General features: G+C 40.3%; 1 protein-coding gene across 1 annotated transcript in view; it reads left to right on the forward strand.

Annotated features, from left to right (window-relative positions):
* cacna1ha (calcium channel, voltage-dependent, T type, alpha 1H subunit a) overlaps window positions 1-23,503 on the forward strand; it is a 163,047-nt gene that overhangs the window by 103,933 nt on the left and 35,611 nt on the right. Inside the window, exons 11-20 of the mRNA XM_059347414.1 lie at window positions 258-452; window positions 9,052-9,203; window positions 11,058-11,243; window positions 11,990-12,107; window positions 14,541-14,696; window positions 16,922-17,009; window positions 17,121-17,404; window positions 19,115-19,477; window positions 22,468-22,571; window positions 22,825-22,942. Coding sequence (XP_059203397.1) covers window positions 258-452; window positions 9,052-9,203; window positions 11,058-11,243; window positions 11,990-12,107; window positions 14,541-14,696; window positions 16,922-17,009; window positions 17,121-17,404; window positions 19,115-19,477; window positions 22,468-22,571; window positions 22,825-22,942 — 1,764 coding nt within the window. The remainder of the gene's footprint in view (window positions 1-257; window positions 453-9,051; window positions 9,204-11,057; window positions 11,244-11,989; window positions 12,108-14,540; window positions 14,697-16,921; window positions 17,010-17,120; window positions 17,405-19,114; window positions 19,478-22,467; window positions 22,572-22,824; window positions 22,943-23,503) is intronic.

Raw genomic sequence — 23,503 nt, forward strand, 5'->3', positions numbered from 1 at the left:
AGGTCTAAATTGATGATTTTTGAGGTAATTCTGCGGAGCAAGCAACTTTTAAAATCCTTGTTTTCTGAATGGAGTTTGGATCAATCAGGGCTACGCAAAAGAATCTCAACACTGACTTTTGAAACACAGCGTCAAACTAATCTCTCATAGAGGTGAATAATTAAGCGTCATTAAAAAGTCTACTTGCATCTTTGCATTGACTTTTTTTGCAGTCTTGCTATAAGCAGTTTTTAAAAAAAAATTATTTTATCTTCTAGGGGGTGGATCTGAGAGGCGGGAGATGTCGGAGCAGACGCCGAGGGGTCGTGGACTACAAAAATGGAGTGGTTCGGGCCTGGGTAGGCTTCAGAGAAAAACTGAAGAGGATTGTGGAGAGTAAATACTTCAACCGAGGGATCATGATAGCTATCCTCGTCAATACTCTCAGCATGGGGATAGAGTACCACGAGCAGGTGAGAATTCCACAGACTGCTGACCTTCAGAGAGAAACCAGTAGTTTGATGAGAACTGTCAGAAATGGCATTTGTGTTTGAAACTGGCTGTCTGAGAGTATAATGAGAGGAAATGAGTGTATAGGTGGGGGGAGGAGACGGAGTGGACTGGGGTAAGGGAATGAAGGCAGAGCGGGGAGGAGCAGTACCCACCCTCTCACACACAAATACACACTCTGTCACACACACTCTCCAGGATTATGTTTCTAGTTTACCCTGTGTGGCCAACATCTGGGAAGTATCGGCTTAATAATACAGCTCCCCCTTTCCTCGCTCCGCTGTCACACACTCAAATTTGTGTGGTCGCACGGACACATTCATCTACAGAGTTTTTACACCCAAGAATATTATATATGCGCGCACACGCACACAACCTTTTAGTTTCCCAGGAAGCAGTGCAGCAAATGGATGAAAACTCAAAGATTCTTGTGCATGCACACGGTCCATTCCCTCTTCTCCCCTTCTCCATCTCTCCTTAACTCCCTCTCTAATTCCCTCTCCAGGGGATGTGTGTGTGTGTGTTTCTATCTTTGTGGTATAAACATAAGAAGCGACTGGAAGAGCCATGGCCTTATTGGGCCAATAACACACACACACACACACACACACACACACACACACACAGACTGAAGTGTTATGTAAGAGTTTCTCCTCCCCTCAGTACTCATCATCCCCCTTATGTGACACCTAGCCAAACTTTATGAGACTATAAGTGTATGTAGGAAGCATAGAGTAGACGTGTGTGTTTGTGTGTGTGTGTGTGTGTGTGTGTGTGTGTGTGTGATTTGAGAGACATTGACTGGCAACTCAAATTGGATTATTACTCTCTTTTACACAAATCTCAATACACTGACATTATAGTCAGAACATTATTAGTCTCCAACATTAAACTGTGGCTTCTGAAAAGCGACCACATGTTATTAATGAATGACACAAATCCAACTTGATCACTGGCGAAAAACAGCATGGACATTAAATCCTTAAGATTACATGTGAGAAGCAAATCACATTTGCCTGCAAGCTGAACATCTTATCTGGATGGTTGTGTATTAAAAGGACACAGACAAACACAAAATATAGTAATTGTGTGTTGTGCACAATTCCATCTCTCTTGGATGATTTTAGATTATACAGTGCAATTCAAAAGGTGGCATCTCATCTTTGCACCATCTCAAGGAACAATTTCAACTTGGATATTATATTTCAGATGAAGTTTGTCAGTTTGCAATTAAACAGATCCATTAAACGTCTTTCTGTGCGTCTTTCTGAGAGAGACTCCGCTTGATACACATCTTAAAATGTTCCCAGGAACAGACCCAAGTTACTCCTGTTGCTATCCAGACAACGAATCCACCCTTTATCACATGTTTTTAACTTGCTCAGTCCTGGCAGCTATGACTGACACTTTTTTTTTATATAGATCTGTGATCAAGAAATACAACCAAACCAAGCAACTGCAATATTTGGTGTAGCCCCTGTGGAAGTCTCACTGCCAGTGGCTGATAGTGGGGCTCTTAGTGAATTAGTTTTATTGTACTAATAAGTCTTTTTGATCTTTATGGACAAAATTTTCTGTCGTCTGTTAGTTTTTAGTTTTTATCTTTCTTTAATGCTGAATGAGTTATTTCCATGGAAATTTATGAGCACATCTCTGGTGAACACAAGATTGAAAGGAGCCCTTTTTGCATGATTGTTGCTCGAGAAACTTTTTTTAATCAACTAATCAATTACTCATCACAACTATATGAGTGATTTGTTCCAAAGAGTCGGGACGTTGTCTAAAACTTAAATACCACAGAATGCAATAATTTCCTAATCCTTTGTAACATACAGGTGCATCAGGTTGAGAAAAATTAAATATCATAGAAAAGTTTGTCAGTAATTAAATTCAAAAAGTGGAAATAACACATTATATAGAGCCATACACACAGAATGAAACATTTCATGTCTTAATTTATTTAATTTCTTCTAATTATAATCATTATGGCTTACATTTAATGAATACCTAAAGTTCAGTGTCACAAAAAAAATGTAATGTTACAAAAGACCAATTTTAAAAAGTATGTTTAATATGGAAATGTTAGCCTCTGAACAGTATGTTCATCTATATGACTCAATACTTGGTACTAATATATTGAGGGGCACCTGTATATTCAATTGGAAACTGTACAAAACATCATATTTAACCCCTTAAAGCCCACCTGCCCTAGATGTAGGGGTACAAAAAGAAAACTTTTTTTGACTGATGTAGTTTTAGCCACATGCTAAACAAGCAGAACCACATAAAAGTATAAGATGTAAACTTTCAAATGAGGCCTTACTGGTTTTACACAGTGTCACAACTTCTTTGGAATCAGGGTTTTATGTCAATCAAGGCTGTTCCTTTACCCTGCTCTGTATGTGTGTGTGTGTGTGTGTGTGTGTGTGTGTGTGTGTCTGCTGTGCCTCATATTTTGGAGGGCAAGAGGTCATATGCAGAGTTGTATTCAAACACTCTCTAAACGTCTTCTTGCGTTCACTGACACTGTATTTATGTCTGATTAATTGCCTGGTCTGTCAAACATAATGATGATAGTGGAGGAGAGCAGCAGCAGTTTAAAGTGATGGCTCAGAACGCTCATTTGGGCTGATAGCGGATTACATAAAACATATTGACATATGGTTAAGAGCTTCTAATTATTTTTCAAAACCACTCAGTTACTAATGACCACGGCAATGTAGAGATACTACTATAACACAGAGTGCATCATGGGATACAGATGAAAACTCAAGGGCACCTTGTTGGGATTCATTCATATTCATTTATTTTCATTTTCCTCACTCACATGTTTCTTGTTGGCCGCGGGACTCAAGTAGCTCAACCCTTAAACTTGACCAGCTCCTGAACTTCTTCTTCTTTCCACCTTGTTACCCATAATGCCATCAGCCACAACAGGAATCATAATTCCGTGTAAATTCATTCAGCTTACGTCAAAACATCAAAGCCGGTGCAAGCTCACTTACTTTTGGAGCACTTGGGACGTCCAGCTCTGAGCCCTTCAGCTATTGCTGTATTTTATTTAGCATTGTTTTAATCTACTATATCAGCCACATTATATTATCCCCCCTCAGCACACTGTAAAGATACATATGTTATCCTAGCAGGCATAAAAACTGCTGTGTAGCATATGGAAATGATTGCCCTGCGAGTCAGCAGTCCGCTCTTTCATTTCTCTAGCGCGAGGGCCACAAAGGTAATGAAACTGCCACTAGTAGCCCACTGTTAAATAATAATATACTATATGTGAGTCTGGGATTGTGACTGCTTGGGGTAGAATAGCTGACTGAGAGCTCTTTTAAAGCTTCGGTGAAGTGCTTTAAAGTTTTTTATGTGCTAGCTGGACAGTGAAAGACAATTTGAACAAACAGCCAGGACAGCAAACAGATAGTCTCTCTATTGTCTGCCAAGCTCTTATAAAAAATAAATAAACATGGCATTGTTTTCCTCACCATGCAGGACGGCGAAAGTTGTACTCGAAATCCCTGGTGTTACTTTCGTGCCCTTTTATTTTTGCATAGTTTCTGCTTTCAAGGCTCACGACTGTCCCAATTAACTCAATAGCTCGTCAGCTGAAAATAGTAGCGATACAGAGAGAGATGCTGCGTGCTTTAATATTACACAACCTTGTACTGCACTGAAGGTATATTCCTCATGCAGCAACCCAGTTTAAATTGACAGTGAGGTCACAGTTATACTAGCGGTTGGAAGTAATCGCACACACACACACACACACACACACACACACACACTATGGGGGGCATTTTGTGCCTGCGAACTATACTGAAACGGCGTAACCGCGTCGTCTGCGCCTGCATAAAGACTGATAAATATGTGTGCGTACAGGCACGTGTATTGCGAGTACATCAGATAATGAAGGGGAGACTGGTGACAAGTGTCATACCATGAACAAATGCAGCGGACGCTTGTGCGCACGTTTGTCTCAATTTATAAATAATTATTGACTTTATGATGACGAATTTTGAGTTTAACAGCTGCTTCACTTCACAATTAAAGCAGTCCATGTATTACCAAAAGAGAGCGATGAGACAGTTTAGGCTATTTTGGTCTACACGTGCACACGTTATGGCGTCTGAAGCGTTGGCTTTAGGACAATAGTGACACACGTGTTAATGCGTGTCACATGTGTACACCTATAAGAGTATATCAGGGACTGTATCATTGCTCAAGGCGCCAAACTGAGGAAGAGGCTGTGCGCATTTACTCACGAGGTCCACTGGATCATTATTTTCTATGTCCTGTGGCATATCTACGCAGATCAACTGTTACACACAGTCTCAGGTTCATACGGGATTGTTTATAAGAAAGCATAACTTATAGATGAACCCCAAGCCCCAAGAGAGCTGTCAGGATATTTTTATTTTAGTAGCTGAAATTATTTTAATTATCCCTTTCAGCCTTGCTATCATTAAATATCAATTCCATATCATTCAAACCTTAAGACAGAGAGAGAGAGAGAGAGAGGGGGAGAGACAGAGAGAGAGAGTTTTGAGGGAAGTGCCTGATGCACGATTTAAAGGAAAAGTCAGCAAAATGCAGCATAAAAAAATGTTTTACCTTATAAGTTAACTACAAATGTCTTTAAAAAAATGGGACTGTGCATAGGTGCCAAATTCGGTTAAACAGTGTAGATATGAGGTCTGATGGAATAATATTGTGAACAGACTGTTCCACATGGCTACTTAATATTCATTGGATGGGTCCACATGGCTACTTAATATTCAGCGGTGACAGCGATTATGGTGTCTGCAGGCACGTAAACCTACCTAATAGCAAGTTAAGTAAACACCTGGTGCGTAATGAACTGTATGCGCGCATAAAATTACTCACGAAGCTGGGAACTGGCTGTCGGTGTCACACTTTACTACATGCAGTGTAGTGAAGTTTAATTGCACTTATAGGCCATAACGTTAGCTGTAAAACTAAAAATGTGTCATCATTATGTCAATAATTATTGTTCTGTACCTTGAGACGAGCGTGCGTCAGGCGTCCGCTCCATACGCTCGTGGGACGGCACAAATGACCCATCGCTATTTTATTTCCACAAACACCACACAGCGCGTGCTTGTACGCTCATGTAGAAATGTACTTAACAGTCACACTGGTGTTCATGTCACGTATTTGAGGCGTAGTTCACCCGTCACGCAGCCGCCATGAGCGTATGCGCAACAAGCGTGTGCAGTGTCTGCTCGTTTGTCCATTGAAAGTCAATGGAATTTGCACACCCTCGTTAGAGCTTTGATGTCATCACATAGCCGCTGTACACACGTTTTAGTATAGTTCGCTGGCATAAAATGCCCCTCATAACGCACACACGAACACACACACGAACACACAAACACACACACACACACACACACACACACACACACACACTCACACTCACATACCCTTTACTGCAGGGGTTTAGCAACCTTTTTGATATCAATTACCATTTTTACATTTTCTTGTTGTGTGCCATATCAAGTTTAATTATGACACTACATCAAAAACAATCTACAATGGATCTGTTGTTTTAATTTACCAGATTTATTCTGTCCATAAAGGCCACTGGTTCCAAACCTGGAGTCCCGACCCCCTCTAGGCTCTTAAGGGGTATAAAGTTGTGATTTGACCAAGAAAGTGCTGGGTAATGAGTCCATCTGGTACTTAAAGGTCATGAAAACATCATTTTAGAGTTGAAATCAACTGGTTCATCAGGAATAAACTTAATAAATAGTGGGGTTTTTTACCCGCTCTGGTTACAAATTATATGCACAGTTCCCATTATAACTGCATTAATTGGCATTCCCTCGTTTACAAAGTGATGCAATAGCAGCAAATGTCAAAGAAGGAGAATTAACTGTAACAAACTGCCATCCTTATCCGAGAGGTCAGTTTTTGCTGCTGTTACACTGAATCTCAGTTGTTGGACTAATAAATAAATATCTTATCTTAGGTTATTAGGCATGCAGATGAGAAGGAACTTCAACATTTTCAAAAAACTCTCTTGCTACTGCGTGGCAGTTGTGACACCCGTTCCTAAGGTTTCTGACCCCTTGTTTAGACATTCTCTGTTTCTGGAAACTGTTTGGGTAAATGTGTGTGTTTTAGCAATCACAGTATAAAATTAGAATATTTATCAATACACTGAATGAAACATTAGTCCAGTCTCCATCAACAAATTTCTATGCGCATGTTTAAGATTTTCATGCTGGATGGGAACACCAGAATCAGATAAAACTTTCAAAAATGTGCATAAAAGTTTTTACAGTTTTACCACACATTTGAAATGTAGCTGTCAGATAAATGTTGTGGAATAAAAAAGACATTTTAAGTATATGTTTTAGTAGCTTAAAAGGAAAATATCAAAAAACATAAACCCAAACATATACTTAAGCACTGCAAGTAAGTTAATGTACTTTGTTACTTTCATGATTATTCTTTTTCCGTAAAAGTCTTGAAAGTTGATTGTAAAAGCTTGGAGTTGAGGTTTTGTGTGTGTGTGTGTGTGTGTGTGTGTGTGTGTGTGTGTGTGGTGTGAGGAGATGTGAGGTGTGCTGTGTAGTCTGGCGCCCTCTATCTGTCATCATCATCCTCAGCTGTACTTTAGCAGAAGCAGCAGTGAATGGCTGTAAAAGTTATGATTTAATAAAAATGTTATATTATTTAGTATTATATCCTATATAGTATTATAAGTCTACCAGAAGAAAGCATCATACATAATAATAATATGAAATTATAAATATGGATGATTGTATTTTAAATTATTTTCACACAATTGACTAGTATGATTGTGATGGGAAAACCTCATTTATCTCCTTGATTGGAGTTTTGTGGAACATATTTGTATGCATGATGTGTTTCCAACAACAATAAACACAAATCGCGCTCTGAGTGTGTCTGCAGTGTGCTGATAGTGCAGAATAACCCAGGCTGAAGGTTAGCCCCTATCTACTGTCCAGGATTGTATACATTAATCTTGTCAGTGTGTTTATTAGTCCAGAATATAGTCTGCCTGATTTTATATGCCATTAGACGCGGACACAAAATGGGCTTTGGGCCTCTTGCATGTTGATCCCCACATGAAAAGAATCACAATTAATTTTAATGAGACTGCAACGCGTGACATGAAAATTAAACTGTGGATCATAAGCTAAAGGGCTTTAGAAACAGTGAGGCACACTATAGAGTGTGATAATTTATGGTTCAGAGTGATTCAGTCGTCAGGGGATCATAATTTTGAATTATTTGCAAATTCTGTCACGACTGCACAAAGGTTGTCGGCATTAAATCATGACACAAGGCAGGAGGAGTAAAAGTGTGTTTATTACAAGAGAGCATCACAAGAAGATGTTATTTCTTTTCAGCCTTGTAGACAAGAATCATACATAAGTTGTTGCTATTTAACGGACCATTTAACACCTTTGGCAAGGTGAGAAACGCACAATACAAACACCGCCCTGCCTCAGTGAAACAGTCTCAGTGTCGGATGGATAAAGAACTGGAGTCATGACTTTTAATCACATTAAGCACATTACGATCACTGATGCAGCTCTGGCAAAATGTCTCTTTGAAGAAAAGTTGAGGATGTGGCCCGCGATGCATTTAGCAGAGCACAAAATTGCTGTTTTCCACAAAAGAATTGACTACATGCTTTATGAGAGGGCCGCAGTCACATCTAGCCGGATCACTGACTGTACTGAGAGGTAAGTGGAGTAGATCAGCAGTGATGGATTGGTGCTGTTGCTCCCATTTGATTGATTGGGCGTGACTGCAGCTCTGAACTTGATTGATAATGTCTCAGCTCAGGGCACTAAGACCAAACAGGTTCCACAGCTCAGGGATAAAAGAGTGCAGATATTAACTAACTCTTTCTTTTTCTCCTTTTCTTTCTTTCTTTCTTTCTTTCTTTCTTTCTTTCTTTCTTTCTTTCTTTCTTTCTTTCTTTCTTTCTTTCTTTCTTTCTTTCTCTTATCTCTTGTCATTGTTACTTCCTTCCCTACCTCTCTCTTGCTTTTGTTTCTTCTTGCTCTCCTATTTTTTGTCTCTTTCGTTTGTTTGTTTGTTTGTTTCCCCCCTCTCACTTTCTCTCTTGCTTTTGTTTCTTTTTGCTCTCCTATTTTTTGTCTTTCATTCTTTTTTCTTCTTTCTTTCCTCCCTTTCTTCCTCTCTTGCTTTTGATTCTTCTTACTCTCCTATTTTTGTCTTTTTCTTTCTTTCTTTCTTTCTTTCCTGCCTTCTTGCTTTCTTGCTTGTCTGTTTTTTTCTTGCCTGCTTCCTTGCTTGCCTTCTTTCCTTCTTTCTCTCTCATTATTTCTTGCTTCTATTTCTTCTTGCTCTCTTATTTCTTGCCTTTCTTTCTTGAATGCCTCCTTGCCTTTATACCTCCTTTCCTCCTCTCTTTCTTCTTGCTCTATTATTTCTTTCCTGTCTCCTTGCTTTCTTGCTTCCTTTTTCCTCCATCTCTTTTATCCCCCTCCCTGTCTTCTTCTTCCATGCTTCCCTCTTCTCTCCTTCCAGCCCGAGGAGTTGACAGATGTGTTAGAGATCAGTAACATCGTTTTCACCAGCATGTTCGTCCTGGAGATGGGCTTCATGCTGCTGGCTTTTGGCTTGTTTGGATACATCAAGAACCCATACAACATATTCGACAGCATCATTGTGATCATCAGGTAATAATAAATCTTTATCAGAATATTTATATCATCAAAGTCAAGGCAAAAACAAAACTCACAGTAAAAAAAACAAAACGGTGGCTCCATCCAACATAGATTCACAAGCCAGACGACTGTGCTCGGCCTTGGAGCCGCCCTCTGTTCTTATTTCCTCTCCAGCTTGTCAGTCAGTGCGTTTCGTGTGTCAGGTTCACTGCTGCAGCATCCGTCTTTACAATAGCTCAGATTGACACACTCATGATGGATCACACAGGAGCGGCTTTGCTTGCTGCAGCAGCAGATATTTGATCGGGTCGGGATTCGAGGTTTGCTGTGTGGCTGTCATTTAGTTTGACAGAGTTCATTTTGCATCAGGGGACAGTTTGATATGTGGCTGGGTTAGTTCTGGTACTGACAGGAAATTATCTCCAAAATCTCCATATTTTTAATATTGTCTTTTTTTCTCTAGAATTATAGTTTCATACATAGTTAATTTAGACTGAAGTCACCAAATATAACCTTTAACTCTGAGGTTGTCCAATAATGTTTTTGTCAGGCCGGGCTCAAGTCAGGACTCAGATACAGAGCAGGTGGACTTAAAAGTTTCTTTATTCAAGAAATGCAGCAGGGTAAATCCTCACAGAGTGAAAGAAAAGGGCTATGAAACTCCTGACTCTGAGATGAAGCTTAACAAAGAAAAGTCGCTCCAAAGGTGGAAAAAACACAGAACATATCTACACTAAAAACTAAATAGATAAATCCTAGTCTAAGATAAGGGGGAAAACTAACTCAACTCACAAGGGGAAATCAAAAATAAATAAAAACACCTACAAATCCTGGTAGGAAAAATAAAGGATTCTACAAAAACACTATGAAAAACTGGATAAGGACTAAAGGGGGAAAAATAATAAAGAACACAAATTTACTCCAAAAGGAGGAAAAACAAAGCTGACACGAAAAGCTAAAAACTAAGAACTGCACTACACTAACAATTACAAAGAAAAATCACTCTTGCGAGGAATACTAATAGGCGAAAACAAGACAAGCTGTGGCTGTGGCTAGAACGAGATAACTGGCTGGTATGGTGACGGGTCAAACACACTGGACCAAGACAAGGGAAACACATGCTGTGTTCCAATACCCATACTTCCCGTACTTACTATACTTAGTTTGAGTACGCATGGTGTTTCGATTCCGATCACGGCGAAAAGAAGTGAACTTAAAGGACCCGGATGTTGCCCTCATAATAGTCAAAACGTTGAGTGTGGAACGATGTACACTATACGCACTCAACGGCCGCCATCTTGTCTATGTAGCGGAAGAGGCGGAGCCAGGCAGAGCCGCTCAGCTCGAAAAAAATGTTTGTAATGGCGGCGCATTCTCCACATTTGCTGCGTTAACGGAGCCATATTGCCAGATTGTAGAAGTAAAGATTAAACAACACAAAGGATAATTTTTTCGCCGTTCAAAGCCGGAAGTTTTTCGCGGGTGACGAGCCGCGGCGGCTGTCGCGAGCGTCATTTCCAGTAAGTGCACTATGGAGGATTAGATTTGGAACAACACTCACCTGCTGAAATCTGCGTACTTAGTAAGTGCGGATACTGTACTGCGTTTAAGTGTACTCATGGAAGTATGGGTATTGAAACACAGCAACAGACTATTGGAGCACATGGAGGGAAGGGAGCACCCGGTGAACACAATCTGTAATTAGGGGAGACAATCAGACAGATGACACACGGGGAAGGGCAAGTGACCTGAAACGAGAGGAGAGTCACTATTTCAAAATAAAACAGAAAATAACAAGACCAGAACACAAAATACAACACCACCTCACTGCGGTGTGACAGTTTTATACAAATTTGTGTTTGACAGTGTGTGGGAGATAATCGGTCAGGCGGACGGTGGGTTGTCAGTCCTGCGAACATTTCGTCTGCTGCGGGTTCTGAAGCTGGTTCGCTTCCTGCCCGCCCTGAGGAGACAGCTGGTGGTGCTGATGAAGACCATGGACAACGTGGCCACGTTCTGCATGCTGCTGATGCTTTTCATCTTCACCTTCAGGTACGCACTCATACAGCAGAGCTCTCCATCACACAGTAGAAAGACAGCGGAGCAGCTTCTCTCACAGGCTGCTCCAGCTCCGCCTTCATAGGGACAGATATAAAAAATCTTTCCTTCCACATGCCATCACACTGTACAATAACAAATAATAGCCTGGTTCATTACATACCGTCTATGCACTTTATGTGTTCTTTATGCACACTGTTCATTGCACCTTATTTGTTTCATAGCACCAACATTTTTATAGTGTATATTCATATTTATTCTGCACTGGAATTCTATTCTACTCCTTCTTTAGACACTTTATATTTTATTGTATTTTTATTGTATTTTTATATTTTATTGCTTGAAGTATGCCTAGGTTGTTCTTTTTATTTAATTGTGTTGTCATTGTCTATGTGTGTAATGCTGCTGCTACACTGTAATTTCCCAGCTTGGGATAAATAAAGTCTATCTATCTATCTATCTATCTATCTATCTATCTATCTATCTATCTATCTATCTATCTATCTATCTATCTATCTATCTATCTATCTATCTATCTATCTATCTATCTATCTATCTATCTATCTATCTATCTATCTATCTATCTATCTATCTATCTATCTATCTATCATCTATCTAGCTATCTATCTATCTATCTATCTATATATTCCTTATTGGTCTACGTCAGAATACACACATCCTCTCATTTTATTGATGTTAAACACACAAAAGTATGATTGCATTTTTTTTTTTTTTTACAGTATACTGGGCATGCATCTCTTTGGCTGTAAGTTCAATCAGGAGACAGAGAATGGAGAAACCATCTCAGACCGCAAGAACTTCGACTCTCTGCTGTGGGCCATCGTCACTGTATTCCAGGTTAATTTTTCATTCAAACAGTACTACTATGTTTTTGGACTTGTTGGCTCTAGTCCACAAATTGACTTGCTCACTCACTTTTTTCTAAGTCATATTGATTTGCCATAACTGCACTGATACTGACTTCATGTAAGATTTTACTCAGCTACGCTCCTGTACTGTCAGTAAAAATTACCTCTCCCAGGTGTTAGCTCAGTGTGTGTGTGTGTGTGTGTGTCTGTCTGTCTGTCTGTCTGTCTGTCTGTCAGCAGCTAATCCTGCATGCTACTAGCCTGGATCTTGATCCTACCCGATCTGGACAACGAAAGGCTTATCATTTCGGTGCAACAACAGCCAGAATTGTTTGATCGGAGCAAAATAACACAAACTTATTATATATTTAAGCTTTTGTTCCATTCCAATAAAATCTGCACTCTTCTGAGTAAACTTTTCTGGTCTGTCTATCTGCAGTTCAGATGCTTTGCTTTTTTTTTTTTTTTTGATGATTAACATAACATGACAAGCACCAATATCTTGTGGAATATATATCAACATTGTACATGGTAAGCCCCTGCAAAAAAATAAGACAGAAAGAGTAAACAAAAAAAACACCTAAAAAAGTAAATAATAAGAAAAACACAGGGTATACCTGAAATATTTCAGACTCTGGGTTTACAGCAACAGCAACAAGGAAAATAAAGAGAAGAAGGATTTAGTGCTGAACAAACCCAAGCCACAAAGATAGAACTCAACCTAAAACTCAACAGGACCTCCCTGTCCATCTCTATTCTGGATGCTTTGTGTATTTGTATAGATTATGATGAGTATGTGATTCAAAAGGTCACAGAAAATAGACGGCTAAACTAGGGATAGAAAGAATTAATCGATAAGCGATTAATGGTCGTTAAGAATTTGGTAGGAATTTATAATCGATCTGTATTTTTGAATTTTTATTTTTTCTCTGACTGCGTATCAGTACTCATTGAACTGAAACACGGCCGAGTGCTCAGTTCTGTGGCCGTATGTCAAAAGCCAATGAGCTGAGAATTAAGTTGGATGAAGCTACAGTTTGCAAACCGAAAGTTGCAATACCAACCATAAAACACAGAGAAATACAAGAATATTAATTTGAGTAAAACTAGCTTACTGTATCAAACCTTGCTAGCATGAATTACTAGTATATTAATTAGTAGTAGTAGTATTAATTAATAGTATTAGTATTAAGATCGACCGGAAATCTCTTTTCGTCCTTTCAAAATAAAAGCATCTGTTATCAAAACAGGCTTTTTCATAGTACTCTCTCTATATATATATATCTTTTATTTTGCCCACATATGCATGCAGCGATTAATCGATCAATTGATGGTTAACATTATTGATGCTCGTGTTGGCAGGTTTCTTCCAAACGCCCTTCCCTAGGCTATACTCTCTGCAGCAAACAGGTATATAACTAGCTTACCTAAAACAAGAGCCCACGAGTGACTCAGTGACCTCAATGCATGATAAGAGGAAAAAATATGAGCTGCAGCATCACATCCTTCCAACAGTTTATTAGTAAGAGATCAACTGGACGTTTGTGTATTTTTATCCAAACACAGGCCATGTGTACTCCTTGGCCATCCCAAATCAATGTGTCAAGCTGAGTGTTTTCATGTGTGTATTTGTGTGTGTGTATGCCAAACTCAACTGCCAAGTTCTGCTCATTAGTCAAATGCTGTGAAATGAGAAATTCTGCTTATGCACACCCTCTTCCACTATCATTTCTATTTCTTCCCTTTCTCCCTATGGGGAGATATTGTTCAATCGCTCCAGATAGATTGTCCCCTTTTCTCTACTGGATGCGTCAGCAGAAAGGTGGAACACAGAATGCAGTGGACTGTCTCACTTTTTGTGTGTGTGTGTGTGGGAGTGTGATGCTGAAAAAGCATTTTATCCAGAACTGACTGTCATGTGAAGGCGTTACGCTCACTATATACTTACTATAGTTCTTCTCCTGGGGAAGTGGCTACACATGCATATGTGCATAGACACATTCACACAGACACGGCGCGGTGAATTGCCTTCCTGCCACAGCGCTTAATGAGTGGGCAGAGACGGAGTGAGCTTTCATGCTGCATCATGCACACCGGCCTAGTTTTAAACGCTTTCATCATTCACATTGATTTAAGCACAGGCGCACGCAAACACACACACACACGCCCACGTACACATTGTGGTAATCCCATATGCATGACGTTAAAGTATTGCCGCATGATGGCAATAAAAGCAGCTCCGTACTGAATTTTATAAAGCGAATAAAACCCATGAGGGCTGTATAGGCTAATATTCCTCCATTTCCCACCTTACCTCTCCATCTGTCTCCATTTCTGTCTCATTCTGTGCCTTCTTTTTTCGTCTGTGGACCCTTAAATTTCACATCCCTAAACCTGGTTTTGTGTTTCATTTATTCTATAGATTCTTACACAGGAGGACTGGAATGTGGTGTTGTATAACGGCATGGCCTCCACCTCTCCATGGGCCGCTCTCTACTTTGTTGCTCTCATGACTTTCGGCAACTATGTCCTCTTCAATTTACTTGTGGCCATCTTGGTTGAAGGCTTCCAGGCTGAGGTGAGAACAACTTTACTGCAATATTTAATTCAGTGAATTTAATTTATTGAAACTTTATTAGGTACACCTGTTCAGCTGCTTGTTAATATCTAATTGGCCAACTAATGTGACAGTGACTCGATGTGTTGATGTGGTCAAAACAATCCACAAAAGTTCATCAAGTATCAGAATGGGGTTGTTGGTTTTGCTATTTCATAAAATGCTGATCTGATCTGCTGGTTTTTTTGGGGGTTTTTATCCACACAGCCATCTGTGGGGTTTATAGAGAATGGTCCTGTGAGACTAAATGCCTTGTTGATGGCAGAGGTCAGAGAAAATGACCAGACTCATTTGAGCTGATAGAAAGTCAACAGGAGTCGTGTTTCCAATAACAAATTTCTATGAGCATTTTGAAGATTTGCATGAGAAAAGCTTGATGGAAAAAACAAAATTTGATAAAACTTTTGAAAATGCGCATAAAAGTTTTTCTGCTTGCTTGAGGTGTTTTTTTGTCCTTTTAAAAAATGAAGAGCAGGGACTTTTTTCTCCCTTGAAAAAAACCTGGTTACTGATTGGATAGATCGCTAAGCAGGATGTGACGTAGTATTCGATGCCACAACAACACGCACCATTTGTAAAAGCCGGCGAAGCAGTGTTGCCAACTTAGCGACTTTGTTGCTATAATTAGAAACTTTTCATCTCTTCTTAAGGAGCTGCGGGGGCCGGCGGCTCGTTAAGAGGTGTCAGAACGAGTCAAAGCGGCACATTCCTCCTGCAGCATTCTCTCCCAGCTGCGGTCAGAGAGCCAGCTAACAGTTAGCTCTGTAGCAGTACAGTGTGTATGTGCTAACAGGCTAACAGTTAGCTCTGTAGCAGTACAGTGTTTATGTGCTGCTGCTGCAGGAGGTGTTCACTTAGCGATCTCTGTTTGTTTACAATAAGCACCGGACACTCTGTGCACAGTTAGCGATGCCGGTTAATTCACGATCACAATGTTTTTGATCAGCGGAGAAGCTGTGCTTCATTAGCCATGCTGCTTTCTTTATGATCAGCTGCTGACTTTGTGCACAGTGAGTGACAGCGACCACTGTTGTGTCACCGGTGTTTAATCCGTTGTGCGGTCGAAAACCATACGTCACCTCCGGAGTCTCGTAAATCCCTCTGGGGGCCTTTTTGTAGTGGAGACACGCAGAGTGAGCGGACATTTGAGAGGAGACTTTCCAGGTGGCCACCTTTCCCCCTAAAGGAAACACGGCTTATTTTTGTTGTTGTTTTCTCTCTTCTTCTTCTACTGTTTACTGACGGATTAGCCTACAGCAGTACATTACACTGCCATCTTCTGGGGAAAGTTCCTTTATGCAGCTTTGTTTATTCGCTCTAAGCCAGGAAACGTCCATAATTCGCATTTTCTTTCATGGGATATTTCAAAATTTTGCTTCTAAATTCGCCTCGACTTTAATGGAAACACCACTAGTAACTCAGATAACCACTTGTTACAACAGAGGTTTGCAGAAGAGCTTCTCATGTTGCACAACACACGAAACCTTGAACAGGTGGACTACAGCAGCAGAAGAGCACACCAGGTGCCACTGCTCTCAGCTAAGAACAGGAAACTGAGGCTACAATTCTCAAAAACTGGACAAAAGAAGTGTTTGGGATGTGATGGAACACAAGATTTACATCATGGATGTGCAGCCAAGAAATCTGCATGAACTGATGCTGTCATGTCAATATGGACCAAAATCTCTTAAGGACCTTGTTGAATTTATGCCACCAAGAATTAAGGCAGTTCTGAACTCAAAAAGAGGTCCAATCTGGTACTAGCAAGTTGTACCTAATTAAGTGGAAACAATATGCAAATTTTAAGTTCTGAATGCGGATAATATACAGAAGACTTTTACAATTATGGCAGTAATGTCAGGGGAACAGTAAAGAGGAATGTCTAATTCTTAACAAGCATCTTCTTTCCACAACTGTGTGAATGCAATATGATATGAGGGCATTTTCTCACTGTTAATTAACTCCCTGTGGAGCCATCTGAGGTCCGCAGGTCCAGACTCTCAATTACCAAACTGCCACATCCTGTAAGGCACCGCTGCTTTTAAAAAGGATGAGAGATGGAAGATTATAACCTGCCCCAAACACACCCACTGATCATTTTAGTTAATCAGTTCTTCCTCATTCAACGCCGTTGTCATGTTGTGCACCAGGGGCACGGTGAAAAAATGTGCTTATGTGTGTTGTAGGGTGATGCAAATCGGTCGGAGTCAGATGACGAGAAGAAATCGGACAACTTTGAGGAGGACGAGAAGGTGGAACAGCTGAGAGACACCGGTAGGTTAAATGACAGAAAATACATGAAATTTCATTAAAATTTGCTGATATTTTCTGAGCTGTATGAGCACATGGTGGCTATAATAATGGCTTTATTCCTCCATACCACAGAGCTAAAGATGTACTCTCTAATGATGACAGCCAACGGTCACGTTGACCCTCGCGGCTCCATGGCTCCTCCAATAATCATGCGCACGGCGGCCACACCAATGCCCACTCCCAAGAGCTCTCTGGGACCCGAGTCCATCCTGGGAGAGGAGCTCATGCACAGTGAGGAGGTGCCTCAGTACGGGGAGATGGGACTGGGGTTTTCCGAGGCAGGAAGCGGTCATGTAGAGTCCCGCCGTGGCAGCTCCACCTCCATGGATCCTTTGGCCTTCGACCAGCATTCTCTGGTGGGTTCTATCAAACACCAGCAATTAGTCTTTAAAAAGAAAATGTAGGTTGTATAAACAGTATTTTAAGGAAGTGTTATAATATACAGTACAGGCCAAAAGTTTGGACACACCTTCTCATTCAATGCGTTTTTCTTTATTTTCATGACTATTTACATTGTAGATTCTCAACTGAAGGCATCAAAACTATGAATGAACACATATGGAATTATGTACTTAACAAAAAAGTGTGAAATAACTGAAAACATGTCTTGCATTTTAGATTCCTCAAAGTAGCCACCCTTTGCTTACTAGAATATAAGACATGTTTTCAGTTATTTCACACTTTTTTGTTAAGTACATAATTCCACGTGTTCATTAATAGTTTTGATGAATCTACAATGTAAATAGTCATGAAAATAAAGGAAACGCATTGAACGAGAAGGTGTGTCCATATTTTTGGCCTGTACTGTATATATATATATATGTATATATATATATATATATATATATATATATATATATATATATATATAGTGTGTGATTTGGAAAAGAAGTATTATAAGAAATGGCTACGAGATGGATGCAAATACAAAACATGGTGGCTGCATAACCCACTTACTAAGCAGCAGCCAAGGACTAGACAGGCATATGAGGTAAACCCCCAGTGGATCCAAATGGAGACCCACAAAGGACTTGAAGAACCATTGACTCTTGTCCCATGAGGGAACACTGGAGTTAATCACAAGCTTTGAATGTTTCAATCTACGGGGGACCCACTAATCAATCAGCTCCACCACCATGAAGGACTTCCTGAATCCCTAAAAACTGTTCAGAGGACTGAGAAGGAGCTCATCTCACAAGTCCAATTTTTACAGGAGAAAGGTTTTTCTTTTTATTATCTCGACCAAGGAGGTTGTGTTTTCTGTTTGTTTGTTGGTTAGTTTGAGGGATCGTTCACATGAATTTTTTCCAGGCAGGGAATCAATTTTCCAACATGCAGTGAAGTAAAAAATAATTTTGTATTCACCCTGTGATTCAGAGCTGCTCCAAAATTGTAAAAGTAAAAAGGAGAGAGGGGGTTGTCTCCACGCCCCAAATCATACGATTCTTTATCTTCTATTTTCTTCTAAATGGGGCCATTATTTGAACTATTAACATGAAATTGTCTTGAAAGAAGATGTTTTACTAGTGATTGAGACCATAGTGTTGTCCTAAAAAAATTCTGAGGTAATAAACCAAGTGAGAAGTTTTCTCATTTTGCATTGAAATGAATGGACAGAAATGCTTTTGCATCCAAACTTAGCGCCCCCTGCTGGAATTTTCGGTAGAATGCAGCTTAAGGTACTTCCTGGTTTTGTCTCCCTGCTCAGACCCGGAGGTTGCCGCCTGGGCAATTCACAAGTATGGTGCATCCAATAGCTTAGGAACAGCTATGGTGCGTTGGAGAGCATGGGACATATGAAAACTGAATGGAACAAGTTAACAACACATTAACAGCATGGGCTTTCTAACAAATTGGATCTTCTTTGGCCTTATGAAAATCCTATTTTATGAAAATCAGAATGGTAGATTCTCTGCAAAGAAACAAACATTAGAAGTTGAGAATTGAGTCAAAAGCAGCTTTTTCCCCTCAATGTCCAGATAGTGCTTCTGAAAATACTACAACTCTTGCTCAGACACTTCAATAGCCCCACACTTTATGCTCACCCCTATTTCCTGTCCCCGCAGAACCTCTCAAGCCCCGGCCGGCGCTCCCCTCTTCCTCCCCGCTCTTGGGGAAGCCGGCGCTCCAGCTGGAACAGCCTGGGAAGAGCGCCGAGCCTCAAACGGCGAGACACCAGCGGAGAGAGGGAGAGCCTGCTGTCTGGGGAGGGAGGAGAGGAGGAAGATGGTGGGGAGGAGAACAGGGCGGAGGCCGGGGCAAACAACAGACTCCGGCCGGAGACCTTGGAGCTGCTGCAGGCGTCCACTCTCTGCCCGTCCATCATAGCGGAGTACGGCGACTGTAACGGACGGACCCTGAACTATGACCCCAACGTGAACTGCGACACCAAGGACGACTCCTCTCCTGAAGATGACTTGGATGATGATGTAAGTAATCACAAGTCATTTAACCGTATAAAGCCAAGTGTATCATATTTGATACATACGTTTTTGAGACCTCTACATCATCAGTGTGATATTTTTTTCCTGAAAAACCAAATTAACACATGAATTGACAATTAAAAAAACTGAGCAACAAATTTCACAAAAATACCAGATGTAACAAAAATGATTTGCTGGTTCCACTGGTGGATCTGTCATTGCTGCGTGAAAACTTCATATCAGCAGATGTACGATGTTGTTTTATATGGAAAAAAAGATTTTGTATGTTTTAGGAAAATGTTAAAAGGAAAGTCAAAGTTTTATTTGGTTAAAAATATTAGGTTTTATGTGATTATGTTAGTTCAAGAAAAGCAAATTGTGAGCAACAAATTGCACAAAAAGACCTGATGTGTCAAATATGATCCAAATTAAATTCATATATGAAAATTGATATTGAATTAAAAAAAAGGTTAGCCGGTTCAACAAACACTCCAGTTTTGAAAATTTAGAATTTTCTGGCAATTATTTCACGGTTCAGGCTTTATAGGGTTAAAGATCATATCTAATGTTGATGATGCTTTATTTACATGGAGGATTGTTTTACAATTACATACAAAGCTCAGTTTTTTTCTGTCTGGTGACAAGTTTCCTGAACGCCTCAGTGGTTTTTCTCTCATATGTAAATTCTTAATCTCTTAATCTGCCCTCTTCGGCTCGGTTTACATATTTTATTTCAGTTTTTTCTCCCAGTCTTTCTCTACTTCCTCAGTTCCTCTTTGTCTCCTTTGCCCTTTGTCTCTCTCTACTTTGAGATATTATGATGTGTGTGCTGCAAGGCCTGCAGGGACGCTTATTGTCATGCTGTAATTGATTGGCTTGGACTGTAATTGTTTTCTCAGTGGGAACAAAACCACTTGTGTATGCACGGGAACATGCGGTTGTACATTTGCGTATGCTTGCGTGTGTGTGTGAGGCGGAGAAGGGTGTGCTCCCCAATGGTTTTGGATGACCTCTGTTGCGACAGTGTTGATGCTTTTATTGGCTCTAAATTGAGTTTATAAAGCCATGAAATCCACTGAAACAAAAGGCCTCTCCCAGGACAAGCTGAAAACAGGAGGCTTAAAACAGATCCTCCGCCAGTGTATGCACGTACGGGTGTGTGTGTGTGTGTGTGTGTGTGTGTGTTTGTGTGTATGTATATCAGTGTGCATATGCCAGTTGAGATGTGTATATAAATGTAGTGCTTTGTGTGTGTGTGTGTGTGTGTGTGTGTATGTCAGAGATTATGGATTTCAGCTACAAGGATATCTGAGCAGCAGGTTATTCTCATCCACACACACACACACACACACACACACACACACACACACACATACTGTACAAACACACACACAAGCGGCAGTGTGCCAAATAAGCTGAGAGGCTTGACTTTGGGCTGTTTTTAATTAGAATCCTAAAGTACTGTACAGAAGCTGTGCACCCAAGCTTCCCTCTATTTGTTTTATTAGAAACTTTAATGAGTTTTACAACACTTTGTATCGAGCTTGTGTTGGAGCTAAGTTGAGAGTTGTGGAGCTATCTCCTTCTCCACTTATGCAAGAAAACACTTGTTTATTTTGCCCCCGTAGATTTAAATGTGAAAGGGCTAACATCAGCAACACTGTGGAAACTCAAATTACACTTTGCATTGTTTTGTTTTTGTCTTTTAGCCTTAATTTATACTTTTTTTCCCCAGCAAATTTACACAAACATTTAAGCATACACACCCAACCTCCTCGTACACACAAGAGGTAAACAGATTGGAGAGAAAAAATAAATAAATAAATTTAAATATGTATACATATACCCTCAAATCTTCAAATGCATTCTTGAATTCATGTTTGTGTAGTGAATTCTATTAAGGCAGACCAAGTGTCCCTGAATTTCTGACAGGAGTAACATCTGTTATATCAGAGTTTTTTTCACACTGGGGCGGTTGCAGCCGAGTGTGAAGCGGTAGGGATGAGGGTCAGCAGCTCCAAGTCTGAGGCCATGGTTCTGGACTTCCCCCCTCTGGGTTTGGGAGAGCGAATGAGTTCAAGTATCTCGGGGTCTTGCTCACGAGTGAGGGTAGAGTGATGCAGGAGTTTTACTGGACTATTGTGATTAAGTCAGTCTACGTTCCAACCCTTACCTGTGGTTCTAAGCTTTGGGTAGTGACCGAAGGGTGAGATTGCAGATACAAGTGGCCGAGACACGGTTTCTCCATAGGTGGAGGAGCTCAGACATCCAGAGGGATCTCGGAGTAGAGCCACTTCTTCTTCACGTCCCCAGGACCAAGCACCGCACCGTTGGGGACAGAGCCTTTGCCACTGCTGCCCCAATTCTCTCGAACTCCCTCTCTCCAAACATCTGAAATTCAGACTCACTCCACTCAAAACCAAGACAGCTTACAGAACCTCAATGTTTTTTAATGCTTTTAATGGTTGTTGATTGGAAAAGTATGTTCCTCGTAGTGCAGCTATTGATGCTGTCAAACACACTGCAAAGTTATAAAACATGCATTTATATAATGTTTAATATTTTAATTTTTTATTGACCATATCTATGGGATCAGTAGAGGTTCCTCAGTTATTCCACAGCTGAAGGTTTTTCACTGTCTAGGTAACATCTCATCAGTTCTTGAACAAGTACATACTAAATACTATAACAGTTATATGTCTCATTTGGGACTACTGTTTTTTGCTGGAGGGTTAGGAACAATGAAATTGGATTACGACTTCTGGTTTAGCTTGGGCAGCGATCCATCTGTGGAGAGGATTAAAGATGCATTTCCCCTTTAGCAACGCTGCCACTTATTCTAAAGACACTCTCACTATTGTGCATAACGGATATGAATGGGAATAAAGTTTAGTATTTTAGTATTGTACATGTTTAGAATAGGCTTTCACTGGGTGATTGTGGCTTTAGTTTAGATGATGGTGATCATGTTAACATGTGACCTCTCACCTCTGCAGAGTTCTTTCTGGTGCTGGCTCAAAAAAGAGCTGCGTGATATGAAGCCCCGCTGGTGCAAAGAGCACGAAGACTGGACGCTGTACTTGTTCTCTCCAGAGAGCAAGTGAGTCTCACACACACACACACACACACACACACACACACACGCTCATCAATCTGTATGGTTCTGGTTTCAGTTGGCTTCCCTCCTCCCTTTCTCCTCTTCTTTTCTTCTCATTGCTTTATTTAATTGTCTCAGTTCCCCTTTCTCATTTTTCTTCTTTTACTGCTTTTTCACTGCTAATTATTTGGTCAATAGCTTTAACCGAGCATAGACGTTTTATAAATGCCTCTGTGCTGTGTGTGTGTGTGTTTAGAGTCCGTGGCTGGTGCCAAAGTGTGATCTCTCACCACTGGTTTGACCATGTGGTTCTGGTTTTCATCTTCCTCAACTGCATCACCATTGCTCTGGAAAGACCTGAAATACAAACCAAGGTAGCACACACACACACACACACACACACACACACACACACTCACTTCCTGTAGTGTTTATGCTGTTCAGTCTTTCAGAACTGATACACTTTTCTTAAATATTGAATGAAACATTCTACTCTGGCTGCAGACCAGTTCTTTACTGACATCTCTTACATTTAGTTATTATCAGGTTAATATATTATATATATATTAAAAATAAATATCTCTCTCTCTCTGTAGCTGTTGTGTATTCAGCAGTTACTGCCCATTATTTAGCTTTTTTGGCTTTCAAACAAAACCAACGTAAAACTGCATGTTTTGGTTAATTGAAAGAGGATGTGCTGTCCATTGTTTCCACAAATTTCTATGTAAACTTTTCTCAGATTTCCACTGGTTAAATGTGTAACATGAGCCAATAGACTCCTGTACATTCACCAGACTAGGGCCTTTTAATACTAATTTCAGGGGTGAAATGTGTTACCTTTTAGCTAAAATTGCAGTTTTTGTGAATATCTGATGAGTTTTTGAAGTTTGCCAACTTTTTACCCCTGATGTGTTTGCACCTTTGGATTTACTCCA

Source organism: Centropristis striata, chromosome 13 (assembly GCF_030273125.1).
Source record: "Centropristis striata isolate RG_2023a ecotype Rhode Island chromosome 13, C.striata_1.0, whole genome shotgun sequence".
Lineage (NCBI taxonomy): Eukaryota > Metazoa > Chordata > Actinopteri > Perciformes > Serranidae > Centropristis > Centropristis striata.